General features: G+C 32.8%; 2 protein-coding genes and 1 long non-coding RNA gene across 4 annotated transcripts; 1 reads left to right on the forward strand and 2 right to left on the reverse strand.

The window, feature by feature from the left end:
• Positions 1–6,575: 6,575 nt before the first annotated feature.
• Positions 6,576–10,895, reverse strand: LOC121209792 (uncharacterized). Of its 2 annotated transcripts, XR_005904909.1 has the most exons (3): positions 8,825–10,895; positions 7,685–7,801; positions 6,693–7,447 (listed from the first exon to the last, which is right to left on the reverse strand). XR_005904909.1 is itself a non-coding variant. In XM_041081295.1 (2 exons), the coding sequence occupies exons 1-2, from the start codon at positions 7,780–7,782 to the stop codon at positions 7,159–7,161; spliced, it is 387 nt and encodes a 128-aa protein (XP_040937229.1). In that variant the 5' UTR covers positions 7,783–7,798; the 3' UTR covers positions 6,576–7,158. The 2 variants fall into 2 exon arrangements, 1 of the variants encoding a protein (XP_040937229.1); XM_041081295.1 differs by lacking the exon at positions 8,825–10,895 and having other exon boundaries at positions 6,576–7,447; positions 7,685–7,798.
• Positions 7,245–7,901, forward strand: LOC107922932 (uncharacterized). Its single transcript, XR_001691466.2, has 2 exons — positions 7,245–7,472; positions 7,707–7,901. It is a non-coding gene; the product is annotated as an uncharacterized lncRNA (long non-coding RNA).
• Positions 10,896–11,326: 431 nt separating the features above from the next.
• LOC107922966 (thymidine kinase a) lies at positions 11,327–12,730 on the reverse strand. The gene is made up of 4 exons (XM_016853166.2): positions 12,369–12,730; positions 12,140–12,284; positions 11,917–12,038; positions 11,327–11,836 (listed from the first exon to the last, which is right to left on the reverse strand). The coding sequence occupies exons 1-4, from the start codon at positions 12,530–12,532 to the stop codon at positions 11,542–11,544; spliced, it is 726 nt and encodes a 241-aa protein (XP_016708655.1). The 5' UTR covers positions 12,533–12,730; the 3' UTR covers positions 11,327–11,541.
• Between the last annotated feature and the right edge of the window lie 5,920 nt (positions 12,731–18,650).

Raw genomic sequence — 18,650 nt, forward strand, 5'->3', positions numbered from 1 at the left:
AAAGTTATCATCTGGTGTTAGTGCCCAAGGACGTAGGTATAATTTACCGAACCTCGTTAAAACTCTTGTGTTCTTTCTTGTCCTATTTTTCTTTCAATATTTGAGGGTATAATAGTAGTATTGAATTGTGCTATTAAATTACTATAGAAGGGATATTCTGTCTAAGGAAAGACTTGGTATTTAAGAGATCCATGTGATCCACCTCTCTTTCCTGGGAATTGAACTTTGTGTGATTTTTTAGTACAATAATTTACACGCTTCCGACCCTATTGGAACAACAAGTGGTATCAGAGCCGAAGGTTAATCGTAGTATACTCTGTGGTTGCAGTTTAAACTGATCTTCCACATCAGAAAAGATTTCCTTAGGTATATTGAAAGATTATGGAGAAAACGGTCAGTGTAGGAGCTTCAACATCGTCCATGTGGACAAGACCGACAATTGCAAATGCAAGATTAGCCGTGGAAATCTTTGATGGCACGGGCCATTTTGGTATGTGGCAAAGTGAGGTTCTAGATGCCCTTTTTCAGCAGGGTCTAGACATTGCCATTGATGAAGAGAAACCAGATGATGTACAGGAGAAAGATTGGAAGGCGATCAATCGGTTGGCATGTGGCACAATTCGATCATGCCTTTCTCGAGAGCAGAGGTACGCTTTTTCAAAGGAGACTTCTGCAAATAAGTTGTGGGTGGCACTTGAAGAAAATTTTTTGAAGAAAAACAGTCAAAATAAGCTCCACTTGAAGAAAAGACTGTTTCGCTTCACATACGTCCCAATTACCACAATGAATGATCACATCACCAAATTTAATCAGTTAGTCACTGATTTGCTGAATATGGATGAGATATTCAAAGATGAAGATTTGGCTTTGATGCTGTTGGGGTCACTTCCTGAGGAGTTTGAGTTCCTAGAAACTACTCTACTTCATGGCAGGAGTGATATATCTCTGAGCGAAGTCTGTGCGGCCTTATACAGTTATGAACAGAGAAAGAAGGACAAACAGAAAAACTCAATCAGAGATACAGAAGCTTTAGTAGTCCGAGGTCGTTCATACACTCGGAAGAAAACTCAAAAGGGGAGATCAAAGTCAAAGTCCAGACTCGGGAAAGATGAATGTGCTTTTTGTCATGAGAAAGGCCACTGGAAGAAAAATTGTCCAAAGCTGAAGAATAAGGGAAAAGCTGCTGTAGATGCTTGTGTTGCTAAGCATGATACTAGTGACTCTGAACTATCACTGGTTGCATCATCATCGTCGTTCCATTCAGATGAGTGGATATTGGATTCGGGTTGTACCTATCATATGTCCCCTAACCGGGAGTGGTTCTCTGATTTAGTAGAACTAAATGGAGGAGTTGTTTATATGGGCAATGACAATGCCTGTAAAACTGTTGGGATAGGTTCAATCCAATTAAAGAATCAAGATGGATCAACCAGAGTTCTGACTGATGTTCGGTACGTGCCCAGTTTGAAGAAAAATCTCATCTCATTGGGAGCCTTGGAATCCAATGGTTCAGTTGTTACTATGAGAGATGGGATTTTGAAAGTGACATCTGGCGCACTTGTGATATTGAAGGGCATCAGGAAAAATAACTTGTATTACTACCAAGGTAGTACAGTTATTGGAGCAGTCGTTACAGCTTCCGGTAACAAAGAATTGGACTCAATGCAGTTGTGGCATATGAAGTTGGGACATGCCAGCGAAAAATCCTTGCAAATTCTGGCAAAGCAAGGATTGTTGAAAGGTGCAAAGGCTTACAAATTAAATTTTTGTGAGCATTGTGTTCTGGGAAAGCAAAAGAGAGTGAAATTCGGTACTGCTATCCATAATACAAAAGGTATTTTGGAATATGTTCACTCAGATGTGTGGGGGCCTTCCAAGACACCTTCATTGGGAGGAAAACACTACTTTATTACTTTTGTTGATGACTTTTCTAGAAGAGTTTGGGTGTATACCATGAGAACTAAGGATGAAGTGCTTAGAGTTTTTTTTAAATGGAAAACTATGATCGAAAACCAGACTGGCAAGAAAATCAAGCGGCTTAGGACGGACAATGGAGGGGAATATAAAAGTGATCCGTTCTTCGATGTGTGCCAAGAGTATGGTATTGTTCGACACTTCACAGTTAGGGATACACCACAGCAGAATGGATTGGCAGAGCGTATGAATCGAACATTGCTTGAGAAAGTTCGATGTATGTTGTCCAATGCTGGGTTGGGCAAGCAATTTTGGGCTGAGGCTGTGACATACGCTGGCCATCTTATTAATCGTTTGCCATCATCTGCATTATAAAGAAAAACTCCTATGGAGGTATGGTCTGGAAAACCGGCTACAGATTATGATTCCTTACATGTGTTTGGATCCACTGCATATTACCATGTGAAGGAGTCAAAGTTAGATCCGAGGGCAAAGAAAGCTCTCTTTATGGGAATCACTTCTGGAGTGAAGGGATTTCGTCTTTGGTGCTTAAGCACAAAGAAAATAATCTGTAGCAGATATGTTACCTTTGATGAATCTGCCACATTGAAAAAGGTAGCAGATAAAGATATTTAGACGAGCTATACTCCACAGCAGGTGGAGTGTACTCCAAAACAGGTGGAGTTTGAGCAGATGGGGATTTGCCCAGTTAATAAGTCTAATTCTCCAGCCACAATGGAGGAATTAGAGGTTGAAGAGGTTCTGACCCAAGAACCACTAAGTACACCAGAACCAGTTGCAGTTGCAAGGCCACGGAGAGAAATTTGTAAACCTGCTCGATTTACTGATATGGTGGCCTACGCCCTTCCCGTTGTTGATGATATTCCTATCACTTATCAAGAAGCAATGCAAAGCTTAGAAAGTGATAAATGGAAAAGCGCCATGGATGAAGAAATGCAGTCTCTCCGGAAGAACAATACTTGGAAGTTGGCGCAATTACCAAAAGGTAAAAGGGCAATCGGATGCAAGTGGGTATTCGCAAAGAAAGATGGATCTCCTAGCAAGAAGGATATTCGCTACAAGGCAAGATTGGTAGCTAAAGGCTACGCTCAGAAGGAGGGAATTGACTACAATGATGTATTTTCCCCTGTTGTGAAGCATTCCTCCATTAGAATTTTGTTGGCCTTGGTAGCACAGTTGAATTTGGAGCTAGCTCAACTTGATGTTAAGACGGCTTTCTTGCATGGTGAGTTAGAAGAGGAGATCTATATGACTCAGCCAGAAGGATACACAGATGCTGGTGGTAGAAATTGGGTTTGTAAGCTGAACAAATCGCTATATGGATTGAAGCAATCCCCGAGGCAGTGGTACAAGCGATTTGATAGCTTTATGAGAAGGCAGAAGTACACAAGAAGCAAATATGACAATTGTGTATATTTGCAGAAGCTGCATGATGGATCTTTCATTTATCTACTCTTGTATGTTGATGATATGTTAATCGCTTCGAAGAGCAAAAATGAGATAGATAAGCTGAAGGCTCAGTTGAATCAAGAGTTCGAGATGAAAGATCTAGGTGAGGCCAAGAAGATTCTCGGCATGGAGATAAGTAGAGATAGACCGAGAGGCAAGCTCTGTTTAAATCAGAAGCAATATCTGAAAAAGGTATTACAATGTTTTGGTGTAAATGAAAACACAAAACATGTAAGTACCCCACTTGCTTCTCATTTGAAACTTAGTGCTCAATTATCTCCGAAGACTGAAGATGAAAGAGAATATATGGCGAAAGTCCCATATGCTAATGCAGTTGGGAGTTTGATGTATGCGATGGTGTGTACGAGGCCTGACATTTCACAAGCTGTTGGAGTTGTGAGCAGGTATATGCATGATCCTGGAAAAGGACATTGGCAAGCTGTGAAATGGATTCTACGGTATTTTCGAAAAACCGTAGATGTTGGTTTAATTTTTGAACAGGAGAAAGCACTTGGTCAGTTTGTAGTTGGATATGTTGATTCCGACTTTGCTGGTGATTTAGATAAACGTCGTTCAACTACGGGGTATCTGTTTACTCTTGCGAAAGCCCCAGTGAGTTGGAAGTCTACCTTACAGTCTACAATAGCTGTGTCTACTACAGAGGCAGAATATATGGCAGTTACAGAAGCTGTTAAGGAGGCTATTTGGCTTAATGGACTGTTGAAAGACTTAGGAGTTGTTCAAAGTCACATAAGTTTATATTGTGACAGTCAGAGCGCTATTCATGTAGCGAAAAATCAAGTCTATCATTCAAGAACCAAGCATATCGACGTAAGATATCACTTTGTGCGGGAAGTCTTTGAAAAAGGAAAAATTCTACTTCAGAAGATTCCGACAGCAGATAATCCCGCAGATATGATGACCAAGGTGGTAACAACAATCAAGTTTAATCATTGTTTGAACTTGATTAACATCCTGAGAATTTGAGCACCTTTAGGTGTATGGCGCTCGAGAGCGCATTTGGAGGCACTACAAAAGATAGCTTTATCGAATTTGGGGAGTTGAAGGAAGTGTGTGAAGATGTGGTTATCCTAATCAAATCTTCAAGGTGGAGATTGTTGATAAGTCAAATTAAAAAGGGGTTGAAAAGTCAAAAATGGGAGGTGCAAGTGGCACCGAAAGAAAAAAAGTGATAGGCAAGTTGTTTAAAGTTGAATGGGATAATTGCAATTTTGGTCCCTAATTTTTTAGGCCATTTGCAAGTTAGTCCCTGAACCTCAACTATAAATAGGCCTAACCATTTCTCATTTCAACCATCCCAACCAATTTTTCTCTCTTAGTTTTCTCTCTTCTCCCATTTGAGAATTCTTAAGGAATTCTATTTGTTTGTAATACTTTGAAGATAGTAAAGTTATCATCTAGTGTTAGTGCCCAAGGACGTAGGTATAATTTACCGAACCTCGTTAAAACTCTTGTGTTCTTTCTTGTCCTATTTTTTTTCAATATTTGAGGGTATAATAGTAGTATTGAATTGTGCTATTAAATTACTATAGAAGGGATATTCTGTCTAAGGAAAGACTTGGTATTTAAGAGATCTATGTGATCCACCTCTCTTTCCTGGGAATTGAACTTTGTGTGATTTTTTAGTACAATAATTTACACGCTTCCGACCCTATTGGAACAACACTGTAAACCCTTTTTCTTATCGAACACGGTGGCCTTTTTGGAGTACATGCTTTGGTTCAGAGTCGTCAACAAGCCATATCTATTACCGGTGGAGGCGAAGAGTAGGCAACTTCATCAAAAGAGGTTACGATGACCGCCACAACAACGTAGGTCCAGAGGAGGTGTCGTGACGAGTTTGTCCCCGACTTTGACCAAACAAGCACCACCAATGTTTATGCCATATCTCGGTTAATTCACTCCACTTATTCTTATTTATTTCATTAACTCCATGTACGTTGCATCTACAACTCCCACATGTACCACCAACAAGCATCACACTATGCACCACCGCAGCACCTTGCATCTACACCTCCCACATGTACATTTTTCGAGGCACCTCCGTCCTTAGAATTCTACGCCCCCATATCGATGTTGATGTCGACACATGTACCGACACTAATGGTGAGACCAATGTTAACTACAATGCCCTCATCAATACCAATATCGATGTTTGAGTCAATGCCAACATATTCAGGTTTTACGACATCATACGGCTATTCAACGATAATGTCACAAAAACCCAACGCATCGTTGTTTTATCGAGGTGGGTTATTAACGCAATTTGGATATCGAGGTGGGTCATTGCATAACATTCGGATATTTGCAGTTTAAAAAAAATAAAGTTTAAACATTTTCAATCATTAGCAAAACACATAAATATAATACAAAAGCATGCAAATCACAATAATATCATTAAAAAATACTAAATTGTTTTATTCACAAAAAAAATATTATCATTACAAAAATAAAATTATTATCTTATTATACATACAAAAAATTTAACATGTAATCTCTAAATCATTCAAATAACATTAAATGATAAATTTTCAACACAAAAAATATAAAACATGTAAAAATTTAATGTTAAAAATCTCAAACGAATTATAATTACATAAAAAAACCTTGAAAATTAAAAAAGAATTTTCAATATTAACTAACTAAAAAACAAACAAATACATAATATTTACAAATAAAAATTAGAAAACATCACATATTTTTGTCATACCATTCCAATATATAATAGTTCTCTTTATACTAGTTAACTAAATAACAAAAAAATAAAATAAAATAAATAAAAAAAACACAAAATACCTGCTTCATTTCTTCCTAACACCATTTCTACAAACCAAACTCTCAAAAAATTCAAATAACATTAAGGGTCTATTTTTTTACATATAAAAGATTTTATGAAAAATATTTTCTGCATCTTTTTATGTTTGTTTGGTCAATGAAAAATGGCTTACAAGTCAATGTAAAATAAGTCTATTTTCTTGTAAAATGGCTTACTCTTTTGAAAAGCATAAGCCATTTTTTTAGAAAATAGTCCATTTATAGGTAATTTTATTTTTATACAAAAATTAACTCAAATCAAACCTAATATTTTTTTTTTGAAAAATATTCACTGGATTTTTATTCAAAACAGGCCTAAAAACAAAACCAAAAGCAAATAAAACAGAAGACTAAAAAAACAAGTCCAAAGACAAAACAGACTAAGGAAACCCAAAAAAATAAACGAAAGCCCAAACAGAAATCAACAATAAACCAAAATCAAAACAACACAACAGCCCGAAAGAGATCCAGCAGAACGTCAAAGGGGAGCTCTAGAGTCTTCTCACTCTAGTTGTATTCCAATAAAAGAAAACCCCTCTTGAAAGCAACAAAAAACGCATAGGGAGGAACAACATATCAGAGACTTTAATCATCCATCAAATCCACCCTTTCCATTAACCCTGAGGCACTTTGGAGATAACACCCAAATTGAGATTGAAACTCACAGCAAATTCAATTTCTTCAAAAAGCACTCCCACCTACCTCTTCATTTCCCCTCTCTCTTGACTCTCTCGCCTCATCCATCCACCGTCTATCTTCAGCCACCACTTCTGCAACGCCAGAAGGGACCAGACTCGACAGATAAGTAGACTCTCCTTTCTTAATTCCTTCAGATGCTAGTAAATGGGCTACCTTGTTAGCCTCCCTGTTAGTAAAAAGAAAGACACATAAACTGAATCTTAAACTCAGTTTCAAAGCATTGTTGATATACCCTGAAATCTACGATCTGTCATTCATCTTCTCTTGCAGCTTCCGAACTACCGACCAAGAGTCTCCCTCAGTCTCCACCTCTCTCAAACCAAGTTGTAACCCAAGATTCAACGCCTGAACACACGCCACTGCTTCTGCTGCAAAGACGAACAATATGTTCGTGTTCATTACAGTTTTTGAACAAATGACCCTTGCTTCCTCATTTCGAATCACTAACCCAAAGCACAACTCTTTTTTATGGTTGTTAAAAGCTGCGTCAAAGTTTATTTTCAACCTCGATCCCATCAGCGCAACCCATCTGTCCACACACACCTTTCTTTCAGGTACATAACTATGCAAACTATCAAGTTCCTTTAAATAGTTTTTCACAAAAACAACAATTTGAGCACTTGATTTGATTTCCCCTCATGAATAAATCTATTTTAAAACACATGCTATCATTCTACAATTAGTCATAGATCTAGACTCAAAAGTACTGTTTAACCAATCTCTGATATTTGAGGTTTCATCTGAAATAGGCCAAAAAATACTTAACTGCTCCCATGTTTCCTTTGTAGAAGGGCATTCACGAAACAGATGCTCCCTTATTTCTGCTCCAGATTGACACCGTCGACAAGTAGGAAAAGCCAGCATCCTTCGGTAGTGTAGGTTACTGAAAGTAGGCACATATTTAATTATTTTATTTTATTTTAAATATATTTAAAATTATTAAAATATTAATATAAAATATTATATTTTTCAATATTATTAAATATACATATTTAATTATTTATATTTAATCATATAATAAATTATTAATATAATTAATATAATTTATTAAAATTTAATATTTCAATTTTATTTCAATAATAAATTTTAAAATTAATAATTTTAAATAATATTCTTCACATATTATTAAAAATAATTAATATTAATATTTTAACAATAAATATTTATTACAATAATAATTATATTAATAATAAATATTTTGTAGTATAAAGGTTAAAAGATGTCATAATTCTATGTATTTTTCATAAATTTATAATTTAATTTTTGTACTTTTATGATTTGAAAATCAAGTTTAATTATTGACATTAAAAACGTTGTAATGAACCGTTGTAATGAACCTGAATTTAGTAAAATATTTTTAATATATACAAAAACAATGTAAAATGTAAATTTGTAATTATAAAATAAATTAAATTAAACAATGAAAAGATAAAAAAATTTTAAATATATGTTTGCTTAATTGAAAATAATTTTTATGAAATATTTTTAAGAAATTTGTCAAACAATAAAAAATATTTTACACAAATTCATTGAAAAAATTATTAACTTTTCCAAGAAAATAAGTTATTTTTTAAAAGTCATTTTTTAAAAATTATTTTTTAGAAGTCATTTTTAGTGAAACAAACATACCCTAAATGATAATTTTTAACAGATAAAATTTAAAACATGTAAAATTTTAATTTTAAAAATCTCAAACAAATTATAATTACATAAAAATTCCTCAAAAATAAAAAAGAATTTTTAATATTAATTAACTAAAAAACCACCAAATACATAATATTTATAAATAAAAATTAGAAAACATCACATATTTTTTGTCATACCATTTCAGTAGATAATAATTTTGTTTATATTAGTTAAGCAAATAAAAAACAAAATAATAATAATACAAGTAAACACAATATACCTGCTTCCTTTCTTCCCAACACTGTTTCTACAAAACCATACTATCAAAAAATTCACCACAACATCACCATTTGTTAAGTAAATAAAAAACAAAAAAATATATATATATTAGAAAAGGAAAACACGAACATATCTACTTCCTTTCTTCTCAACACACCCTCTCTACAAAATCAAAATTCCTTTTTTCAATACAAGGGGAGGGACCATCTGTTTGAAGGCATATACATGCCTTAAGGGAAAAAATTGGGGCTGAAACGACTGTTTCAGGGGGTGAGAATCACCCCGTGACCGCAGGGTCATGTTTGCTGCAAGCGGTCAGACTTCCAAAGTGGTGTCACCACTCCCCAACCCTCCTTCCTTAGGTGTCACCTAATAACAACCCTCCTCTCCTTAAATTAGCCATTTTCTTTTACGGACCGTATATGGTCTATATTGTGACCAGGTGTAGGGGTGTGCATAATTCGGGTAAAACCGAAAAAATTCGGTTAACCGACCGAATTCGGTTAATTGGTCGGTTAACCGAATTTTTTCGGTCGGGGGTCGGTTAATTTTTTTATGATTTTTCGGTTAACGGTTAATTCGTTTCGAAACTGGTCGGTTAACCGAAAAAATTAGTAAATAAAATTATCCAACCCAACCCAAACTCAATTACCCAACCCAATAAAACTAAAACTAAAGTTTACCCAATTACCCAATCCAATAAAACTAAAACTAAAAGACAACCCAATTTACTAAAGTCTAAAACCCAATTTACTTTAATAATTTATAAATTTTTTAAATTTTAAAAATAAAAAATAAAAAAAATTCGGGTATTTTTCGGTAATTCGGGTAATTCGGGTAATTCGGGTAATTTTTAACCAAAAATAAAAAATACATAATTTTCGGTTAATTCGGTTAACCGACCTTATTAACCGAAAAAATTTCGGTTCGGTTAAATTTTTTTAAAAAAAAATCGGTTCGGTTAACGGTTAAAATTTTTAGAAGGTCGGTTAATTCGGTTATAGTAATTTCGGGTCGGTTAACCGGTCGGTTAACCGAATGAACACCCCTAACCAGGTGTTCTTTCAACATGCATACCGGTGCCACCACCCCTTGTCCCTCCACCATTTAAATGTGTTTTTTTTTCTAGTCCAATGTTGGCCTAATGAATGGCTGTTGGAGGAGAAAAAAATAGTGGTGCCGTAACCCCTCGATACTATTCACTTTATACCATTTTGGTAAATAATGTAATGGGAAAACTGTTTTGATAGTTAATTAATTTTTTTTATTATCTAAGTAAAAAAGTCACCTAATTCAAAGCTTAAATTGCATAATAGTAGATTGCCGGTTTCTACTAATTATGGTTCAAAAGAATGAAGGTAGAAAAGTAGATTGATTTTTATTTTTTATTTTTTTGGTTTAGAAGAGATTGATTATATTTTTATTAAATAAAACTAAGCTAATGATTCTAGCAAGATTTTTTATAATTGTGACTTACCAAGATTTTAGAAAAAACACTTTCGAAGAGTCTTTACTCTTTAAACTTAGGCTTTTTTATTTGTATAATACAAATTAAAAAAATTAAATATTGAAATGGTATGTTAATATTATTATTTACCAAAATGAGATATTTGAAACAATTCTAAAGAGTGGAGGAAGAGAGATGGGTGGCACTTATTTTTTTTTACACAATAATTGAAATAATATTACAAATTGATATGTTTTTTTTTAAAAAATTAATTTTTTAAGGGTGGAGAAGGAGAGCACTAATATAAAAAAAATATTTTTGAATGTGGAGTGAGAGAGATTGGCATTCTTCAAAAACTAACAAAAACGGTACAAAATTCAAACTCTACTATTTAGACCGTATTTTTACACTAAAAAACACTAGTGCCGTTTATCTCTCCCCCTCCAACTTTAAAAAATTATTTTTAAAAAAAAATACATCATTTTGTAATGATTTTCAATTATTGTGTTTAGAAAAAACATGAGTACCACCCATCTCTCTCCCTTTAAATTCTTTCAAACGCTCCATTTTAATAAATAATTATATTAATATATCATTTCAATATTTAATTTTTTAATTTTGTTTTATACAAGTAAAAAAAAGGCTGAAACTTAAATTTGAAAATCAAATTTATTTTTAAAAGTCTCAAAATTTTTAAAAAATTCTATTTAAATCAACAAATAATGAAATTTATTTTTGGATTTTTAAAAGCCCTATTGAAATGAATCTTCCTTTGAAATGCCTCATTCAAACACAATGGAAAAGTTTTTAACTTTTTTTTTTTTAAAATACCTACAATCCTATTGGCATGTTATAAGACTTTCTACCGTATTGTCGATTCCTTCAATTCACTTGAAAATGACCGTCTTCTTTTTGAAAAGTTTGTTTTTTTCCTTAATTGATAATTCAGTATATCCCACATGTATAAACTTCGATGAGAGCCAAAGCCAACTTTAGGTTTATGCCAGGTAATCATATCTGTAAATTACTATCAAAAGATTCAGGAACAAAACCAAATCAACAAAAACCAAAGTACTTTAGAAACTGTCCTTGTAAAATCATTATCTATACTATACATAATAAGAAGTGAAATCCAGATAACTTAGGTAACTCAATAGTACAAGCACGACAGCTATGACGAATTATGAAACATGCTAAAAATACACTAGGCCGACCAATGACCCCATTCCGCACATTTCTATTTATGATGTTTAAAAGGAATAACTTATCCATTACTGAGATTGAAGTACTGCTGCTTCAAGGCAAGATAGTTGAGTTGTTTGATGATGAACAATATTTGTTGATTCAAGAACAATCCTCGAAGTTTCAACAACCGTTTGTCCATTGACATAATGCGGTCGACAAACAGGCATGTATAAATCTGCCCCTCCGATCAGTTCCGTTTGGGTCGCTGCTGTTTTCCTGAATGTGAAAAATGCCTTTTTCCCACACACTTCGCATCTTGCGGTTAACTTTGTTACTGTATCAGCTAGCGGAATTATGTCCAGAAGTGACCCAAAGCTCCTTCTGAATATCATTTCTAAATTAGAACCTTTTTTATATACATAAAATGAATTTGCCAAAGAAATATTGTGAATGATCATCACCTCAAATAATCCCCGTCTAAGCCAGATAAAATTACTGTTTTGCCATCATTGTCGGCAGCATTGCAGCAGAAATCGTACAGATCTTCGAAAAATTGTGCTTCGTCTATGCCAATCACATCCAGCTGCCGCAACCCCGCCCATCCAAAAAATATATATATATTTTCAAAAAAGAAAAAAAAATAAAATGTGCATTTGTTGATAAAGTTGAAGTGCGGGTATTTACCTTTTCATAAGCATCTTCTCCGACATTGTGTCGAAAAGAAGTGAGATCCGGCAATGCCCAACATGGGAATTTCACTCCGTCGTGAGTTACCACTGAGTCAATAGCGTACCTTGTATCCTTGCTCGACTTTATCATTGCGACATTTCTACAAAATCGCCCAAAATAAAATTTACCAATAAACTAAAAAGGATGAGACGTAAAGAATATTAAAAAAGAGATGAGCAAGTACCGGCCATTGTTGCGTTCAGATCTGATCCGACGGAGGAGAGAAGTAGTCTTGCCGGCAAACATGGGGCCGATGATGACGTGGATCTCGCCGGAAACACGTGGAGGATGGGAAGATCCGACGCGATCTGTTGAGTTTAGTGCAATAGAAGACTTACAAGAGGCCATCGAAATGGATTAACTTAGAGGAAGAAAAACACAGAGAGATCAGAGAAGTGGTAGTTGAGAAATAATGGCTTTGACTTGGAAATATAAAGGAAAGAAAAATGGCTCGAAATTTTAAATTGAAATAATTTTTGGAGGGTAAAATTGGGTCATTATTGGAGGGAATGAGAAGTGCTTGAGAGGGTTATTTTATTTTCTTTTTGCGTGGACCCAATTTGAAAATTAAAATAACTAATTAACTCCCCGCTCCCTCCTTTTTGTTCTTGTGATGTAACCCCAATAAAACACACCCATAACCACTTTTAAAAATATTTGGATAAATTTCATTAATTCTATATTTTGTTCATTTTAACTTCAAATATTATAAAATATTGTTAAATTATTTAAAAAATTTTATTTAAATCACTAAATTATTAAAATTGCTATTATAAGTTTTTTTTATTCGTATCACCTGCTGCTCTCTCGTCTTTTATTTTCTATAGTTTAATTTTATTTCATGAAATAACTTTAAATGTTATGAATCTATAAATCAAAACCAAAACAAATTTCTTTTCCGATCTTCAGCATTAACTATCAAATCAACCTAGATCTAAAGTATGTTCTTCTACTTATCGATGAGTATTGATCCATCGTACCGGTCATTATATTGTCATTCGAAGCTCGCTAGTCAAACTTTTAAAAAGTAGATTTAACAATCCAGTGGATTAAATAAAATATTATGAATAGATTAGCGATTTAAAAAAAAACTTTTGAATAGTTCAGCGACCGTTTTGTAACTTTTAAAGTTGAGTAATCAAAAGTTAAACTCACAAATAATTTAGTGATATTGGGAGTAATTTTTCCAAAAAAAATGTGTTGATAATTCACTAATTAATTTAAGAACTAAATTTGAGTACTAGCTATAAACCAATAAACAATATTAATTGGAAATGCTTTATTTTCTCTAATCTAAAACGAAATTTAACTAACAATTATTTCATTAATGGATATCTATAAACACTAATTAATTATTTAATGATTAATTAACCAATTTTTTTATATAAATACTAACTAATTATTTAATTATTACTAGAGACCCAAAATGCAATGTGAAGATTTATTTGCAAATGAAATGTTATATTGTCGAAAAAAAAAGACCTTGTTGGAGGCATCGGAAAAATACCATCATCTTCATTGCACTATCGATAGCATTGTGTATTAATTGACAGACTCACCATTGTCACCAACCCCATGGATTTATAAAGGCTACAGATACGCATGTTCAACATTGATTCAATACTGTATATCATATAACATCAATTCAAGCATGCAGGTGAGTCAAACAAAATGCATGGAGCTTCCATTTTCATTCCAAATCGAATAAGCGAAACATATTTCCTCGTGAAAAAGAAACCATGATGCAAAATTCAAAGTTCACAGGACTCCTACTTTGAAGCCATTCAGTAGCTAATCTGAAATAAATCTTACAGCAGATTGAATCTGATAGTTAGAATCAAGTGCTCCATCTTCCCAAGAATCACGAGATGCATGCAGTTCTTCCATCTCATCTGGGACCATTGTTCTGTCTCATCACGAATTCGCTCTACTACCCGTTCCACTATGGCCTTGCAATGTCCTGAACACTCTCTTGCGTCATGCCCCATTTTCTTCTCCTGCATAACTATTACAACTTTTCTTTATTAATACAAAAAAAAAACTATTTTGCTTGTTTTCTTAAACACGGTGATGATCCAAGGAATTTACTTTGTTTGATTGCTACAAAAGATGAAGAAACTAAAAATTTAGAACAGGACAAGTGAACCTTTACATTCATAGTGTAGTTCTACTGAGTAAAGATATCATTCCCACAAAGATTAAAAGTATTAGTAATTATCATCTTTTTATTATTTAACTAAATAATTTGAGCGATAAATTAAAAACTAAAATTAAGTAAATTAATTAACTAATGAACGACAAATAACAAAACAATATAATCGATTAATAACCAACAAATGAAACAATACCCAATAAAAAAGTCACTTAAATTTTATCTATCACTACCAATCTAAATTACGGGATTTATTTACTTAATATCTTTATCTGTAGAAATCCTTAAATTATACTAATATCTCTTTCGAGCATCAGAGCAACTGAATCTAGTTTGATTAATTGAATTTTTTTTCTAATTAAAACCCCTATTATCACATTAACTCGTGCTATGAATTCCCCTATTAAATTTGACTCTAATTCAGTAGATTTATGTAGTCTTATTTCTAGAATTGCATGCAACTCCACTCAATTAAGCAAAATTGATAAATTCCAAAAGTAACATATTTCAGCCTCATTCTTAATGTGTTTTTGGATGATTATTCGATTTAAAATAACAAATTTTATGCTTCTAATCTTTTAAATTCATGTTTCTATACTTAGGAGAGCATTTGGGCGAAAAACAAGCAAAAATCCGAGCAAGTTTCAAGATTTAGAGTAATTGAGTGGAGTTGCATGCTATCCTAAAAATAGAACAATATAAATCTACCGGATTAGAGTCAAATCTAATAGGGAGATCCATAAATCGAGTTAATGCGATAATAGGGGTTTTAATTAGAAATAATTTTCAATTAATCAATCTAGAGTCAATTGCTCTAGCCTTAAAGAGAGATGTTAACATAATTTAGAGATTTCTATGAATCAAGATACTAAGGGAAGAAATAACATAATTTAGTTTGATAATGACAGATGAAGTCTAGGTGAATTCTTTCGTAGGTATTATTTTGCTTTTTGGTTGTTAATCGGTTATTTTCCTACTTTGTTCTTCGTTGTGTTCTTTAGTTAATTTTAGTTTTCAATCAATCACTCCAATTTGTCGGTTAAATAATAGAAAGACAGTAATTACTAGTACTTTTAGTCTTCGTAAGAACGATATTTTTTCTTACCGTAGCTATACTATTAGGTGCACTTACCTTTGTCGAAATTTTAGTTGGTTTACGACTGCAATCAAGATCTACTCTTAAACAGAGTTTATTCAACTATCAGTTTAAACACATCAAACATGGATCAATAATCTAGAAATATCAAACCAAGAATTAATCATATATAATTGAGAACAAGAAACTCAATATTTATTGCGTAAAATAAAAATCAAATAACATAATTCATCATAGGTTTCATCTCCCCTAAGTATTTCATGCTTGAAAATAAAAATATCCTAGATATACTATAACTGAAAGAAATAAAGAAACTTATGATAACTTCCTAAAAAATCAATTGGAATTTTTCAATCTTAACAGAAATTTGCTTCAAATGTGTTTTTCGAGTTGTTTTATTGAATATTCTATGTTGGCTCTCTCCTATCTTCTTATTTTTGTCATATATACGTCTTAAAATGCTCGAAAAACTTAAAAATTGTGATTTTCAATTGTTCGGTGCACAATTTCGCGAAATCGACACGGGCATGTGGTCTGACTGTGTAGAATGATTCACCTCGTATGGCTCATACAACTTACTCAAACGCTCCGGTTTTCGTTCTTTTTGCTCCTAATTGCTATATTAAGCATTAAAATATGAATATAAAGGACTAATAGTATAAAATTCAAGTTAACTTTGAATAATCATCAAAAAATGAATTAAGAACGAGACTATTAAAACATGTTACTTTTAACACTTATCAAAGTTTGCTTGTCCTCAAGCAAAATTCTCAACCCACATTCAAGTTAACTTCCCTCAATTTATTGTTTCAAAAATCATATTTTAGGATAATCTATAAATAATCATGCATTGGAAATTCACACTAAAATGACACTATATAGTACAAGTAATCCAAACAGAAATTTTTAAAGCATAAAAACATAAGTGTTTCCTCTATCTCAACAATTACCTGAAATTCAAACTAAACAAGAATTGACACCCTCACTAAGGTTCACTCAAAGCACTCAAGGTGTTTAAGGTTCAAGTAATGTGTACTCAACAATTGAACAAGAAATGTTATTACCATAGGATTGCTTGAAAATCAAATCTTCACCATTATAGAAATGAGATAACACACTAATCAAGAAGTCTTTACAATGTTGTAACGGGGCTTAGGTTAAGGGTGCGAAAAATGTCATAAAAGTTAATTACAATCGAGAGTCGAGTTGATAAGTTACCAAATAAAAAAATTAGTTGTTGAATTAAAAGAATTTACACCAAAAATAATTGAAAAGTGAGTATGAGCTTTTATACAAAAGATGAGACTAATGATTCAAGCTCAATTTAAATTTTTTTATATTTTTTAGAACAAAGAGAAAATTCAGCAATATAAATGATAAAGCATAATTAGGCAACTATCCAAATCAAATCTCGACAAAAAGGAAGTCATTAAAAAGAATTATTTACAAAATTAGTGTGGTTTACGAGTTAACACAAATGGTTGTTAAGTAAAAAAAAAGTGTTAGGATCAACAGGGTTTACTAGAGGTTAATTCAACGGGTAAGCTATTTAAATGTTAAGCGGGTTAAATCTTAAGTTCCTCTATCATCTCAGTATATCAATTTAATAATGTGGTCTCGACATGCATAAATGAAGCAAGTTCTAAAATAACAAATCAAGTTGACATACTCACAACCAAAAATAAAATGAGTATGAAATAATAGATGCTCTATAGGCTCAAAAGCTCACAAAAAAAATATAGTTTTGATGTTAAACTTGTAAATTTAAAATTTCAAAATAATGTTTCAATTCAGGGAAATAACCTAAAATAATAATTTCTAAAAAACGACTTATTATGCTTGACTCTCTTGTGTCTTGAAGTATAAAAAATACAATGCATAAAAGTTCACAAATTAATCCCAAATAGAATCAATAAAAACTCCAAACTTAAAAAATTTAACTTTAATGTTAGGTTTGAGAAAATTACTTAAACACAGAAAACAATTCAAGGATTGTATCGCATAAACATATAAAATCTTCCCCACACTTAAGATGTACATTGACCTCAATGTACAAATAAATGTAAACACAATAAGCAAAATATCATAAGTGAGGAAGAGAATTAAAACTGCTTTGAATTTGAATGATTTCGCCGAAATAGTGAAATCCGGAAAAGTAGGAGATCTTAAATTAAGTACATGATTTCAAGCATACAAATAAGAAAGTAAACAAAAAAAAGGTAAAAAGATGACAAAATAAATAGAAAAACAGTCGAAAAAATAACAATAAAATGCATAATAAACATATAAGTTTGGAAAATAAAATAAAAATAAAGATAGTTCAGGGGACTTTTGGATACGTGACAGTGGCGAAGATAAAGCGGCAATTAGAGTTTGAGTTTGGTGAAATGGGGTAGGAAAGAACAAAAGAAAATAGAAATAAAATAATCTAGCTTTAAAAAAAGGGTACATGGCCATGTAGGCTGGCATGTATCTCACTAAGGCCGTGTGGCTTATAAAAAACTTTTAAAAATTGTTTGTTCACATGACCTGGGACACGCCCGTGTGCATAGGCCATGTACACCACACAACCATGTCGTCATGCCATATGAATCCACTCAAACCATGTGTGTCAAAAGAAAATTGAAAAATTGGCTCCAGTATTCATACGGTCCATGACACACTCGTATATCTAGACCGTGTGTACCACACGACTGTGTCGACAGGCCATGATCCATTGTGCTCATGTGGGTGTATTGTTCTCTTCTCCCACGGTCGTGTATAGGGGTGTGTGGGTCCTATGGTCGTGTGGTCTACCCCAGACCATGTGGACCATTTTTTATTTTTTAGGTACCATATGAACATTGCTTTAAGAGTTGTGAATTGAAATTCATAGGATTTATGGAGACAGAACACACGTCGCGACTCACATCCTTTTGCATTGGCAATAACAAAGGCAAATTTAAGAGCGCTGACAGGGACTCGCCCCCCTAAAATGGAAAATTACTATTTAAGCCTTTTAAAATTTTTAAAAAATTTAAATTAATAAAAGTAAAATTGCACTTTATCCCCTTTAAAAATTATAAATATATAAACTATTAAAAATTAAAATTTCATTCGATTTTGACTTTGCCACTGGACAATAATATATATCTAAATCAAGACTCAATCGACTAGAGATATAAGATTTAAATGAAAAATGTGTTGCTGTTAATTTCATAAGAAAATGGTAAAACTGT

This window comes from Gossypium hirsutum, chromosome A11, assembly GCF_007990345.1.
Source record: "Gossypium hirsutum isolate 1008001.06 chromosome A11, Gossypium_hirsutum_v2.1, whole genome shotgun sequence".
In the NCBI taxonomy this organism is placed as follows: domain Eukaryota; kingdom Viridiplantae; phylum Streptophyta; class Magnoliopsida; order Malvales; family Malvaceae; genus Gossypium; species Gossypium hirsutum.

What these genes read in the sequence shown, in the direction of transcription:
- LOC121209792 (XM_041081295.1), bottom strand. Translation starts at nt 7,782, where the DNA reads ATGCTGGCTTTTCCTACTTGTCGACGGTGTCAATCTGGAGCAGAAATA. An exon ending in ACAAAGGAAACATGGGAGCA is followed by an intron (nt 7,448 to 7,684) that starts GTTAAGTATTTT and finishes GTGTGTGGACAG; the next exon opens with ATGGGTTGCGCTGATGGGAT.
- LOC107922966 (XM_016853166.2), bottom strand. Translation starts at nt 12,532, where the DNA reads ATGGCCTCTTGTAAGTCTTCTATTGCACTAAACTCAACAGATCGCGTC. An exon ending in TCTGAACGCAACAATGGCCG is followed by an intron (nt 12,285 to 12,368) that starts GTACTTGCTCAT and finishes GCGATTTTGTAG; the next exon opens with AAATGTCGCAATGATAAAGT. An exon ending in GAGAAGATGCTTATGAAAAG is followed by an intron (nt 12,039 to 12,139) that starts GTAAATACCCGC and finishes GGGTTGCGGCAG; the next exon opens with CTGGATGTGATTGGCATAGA.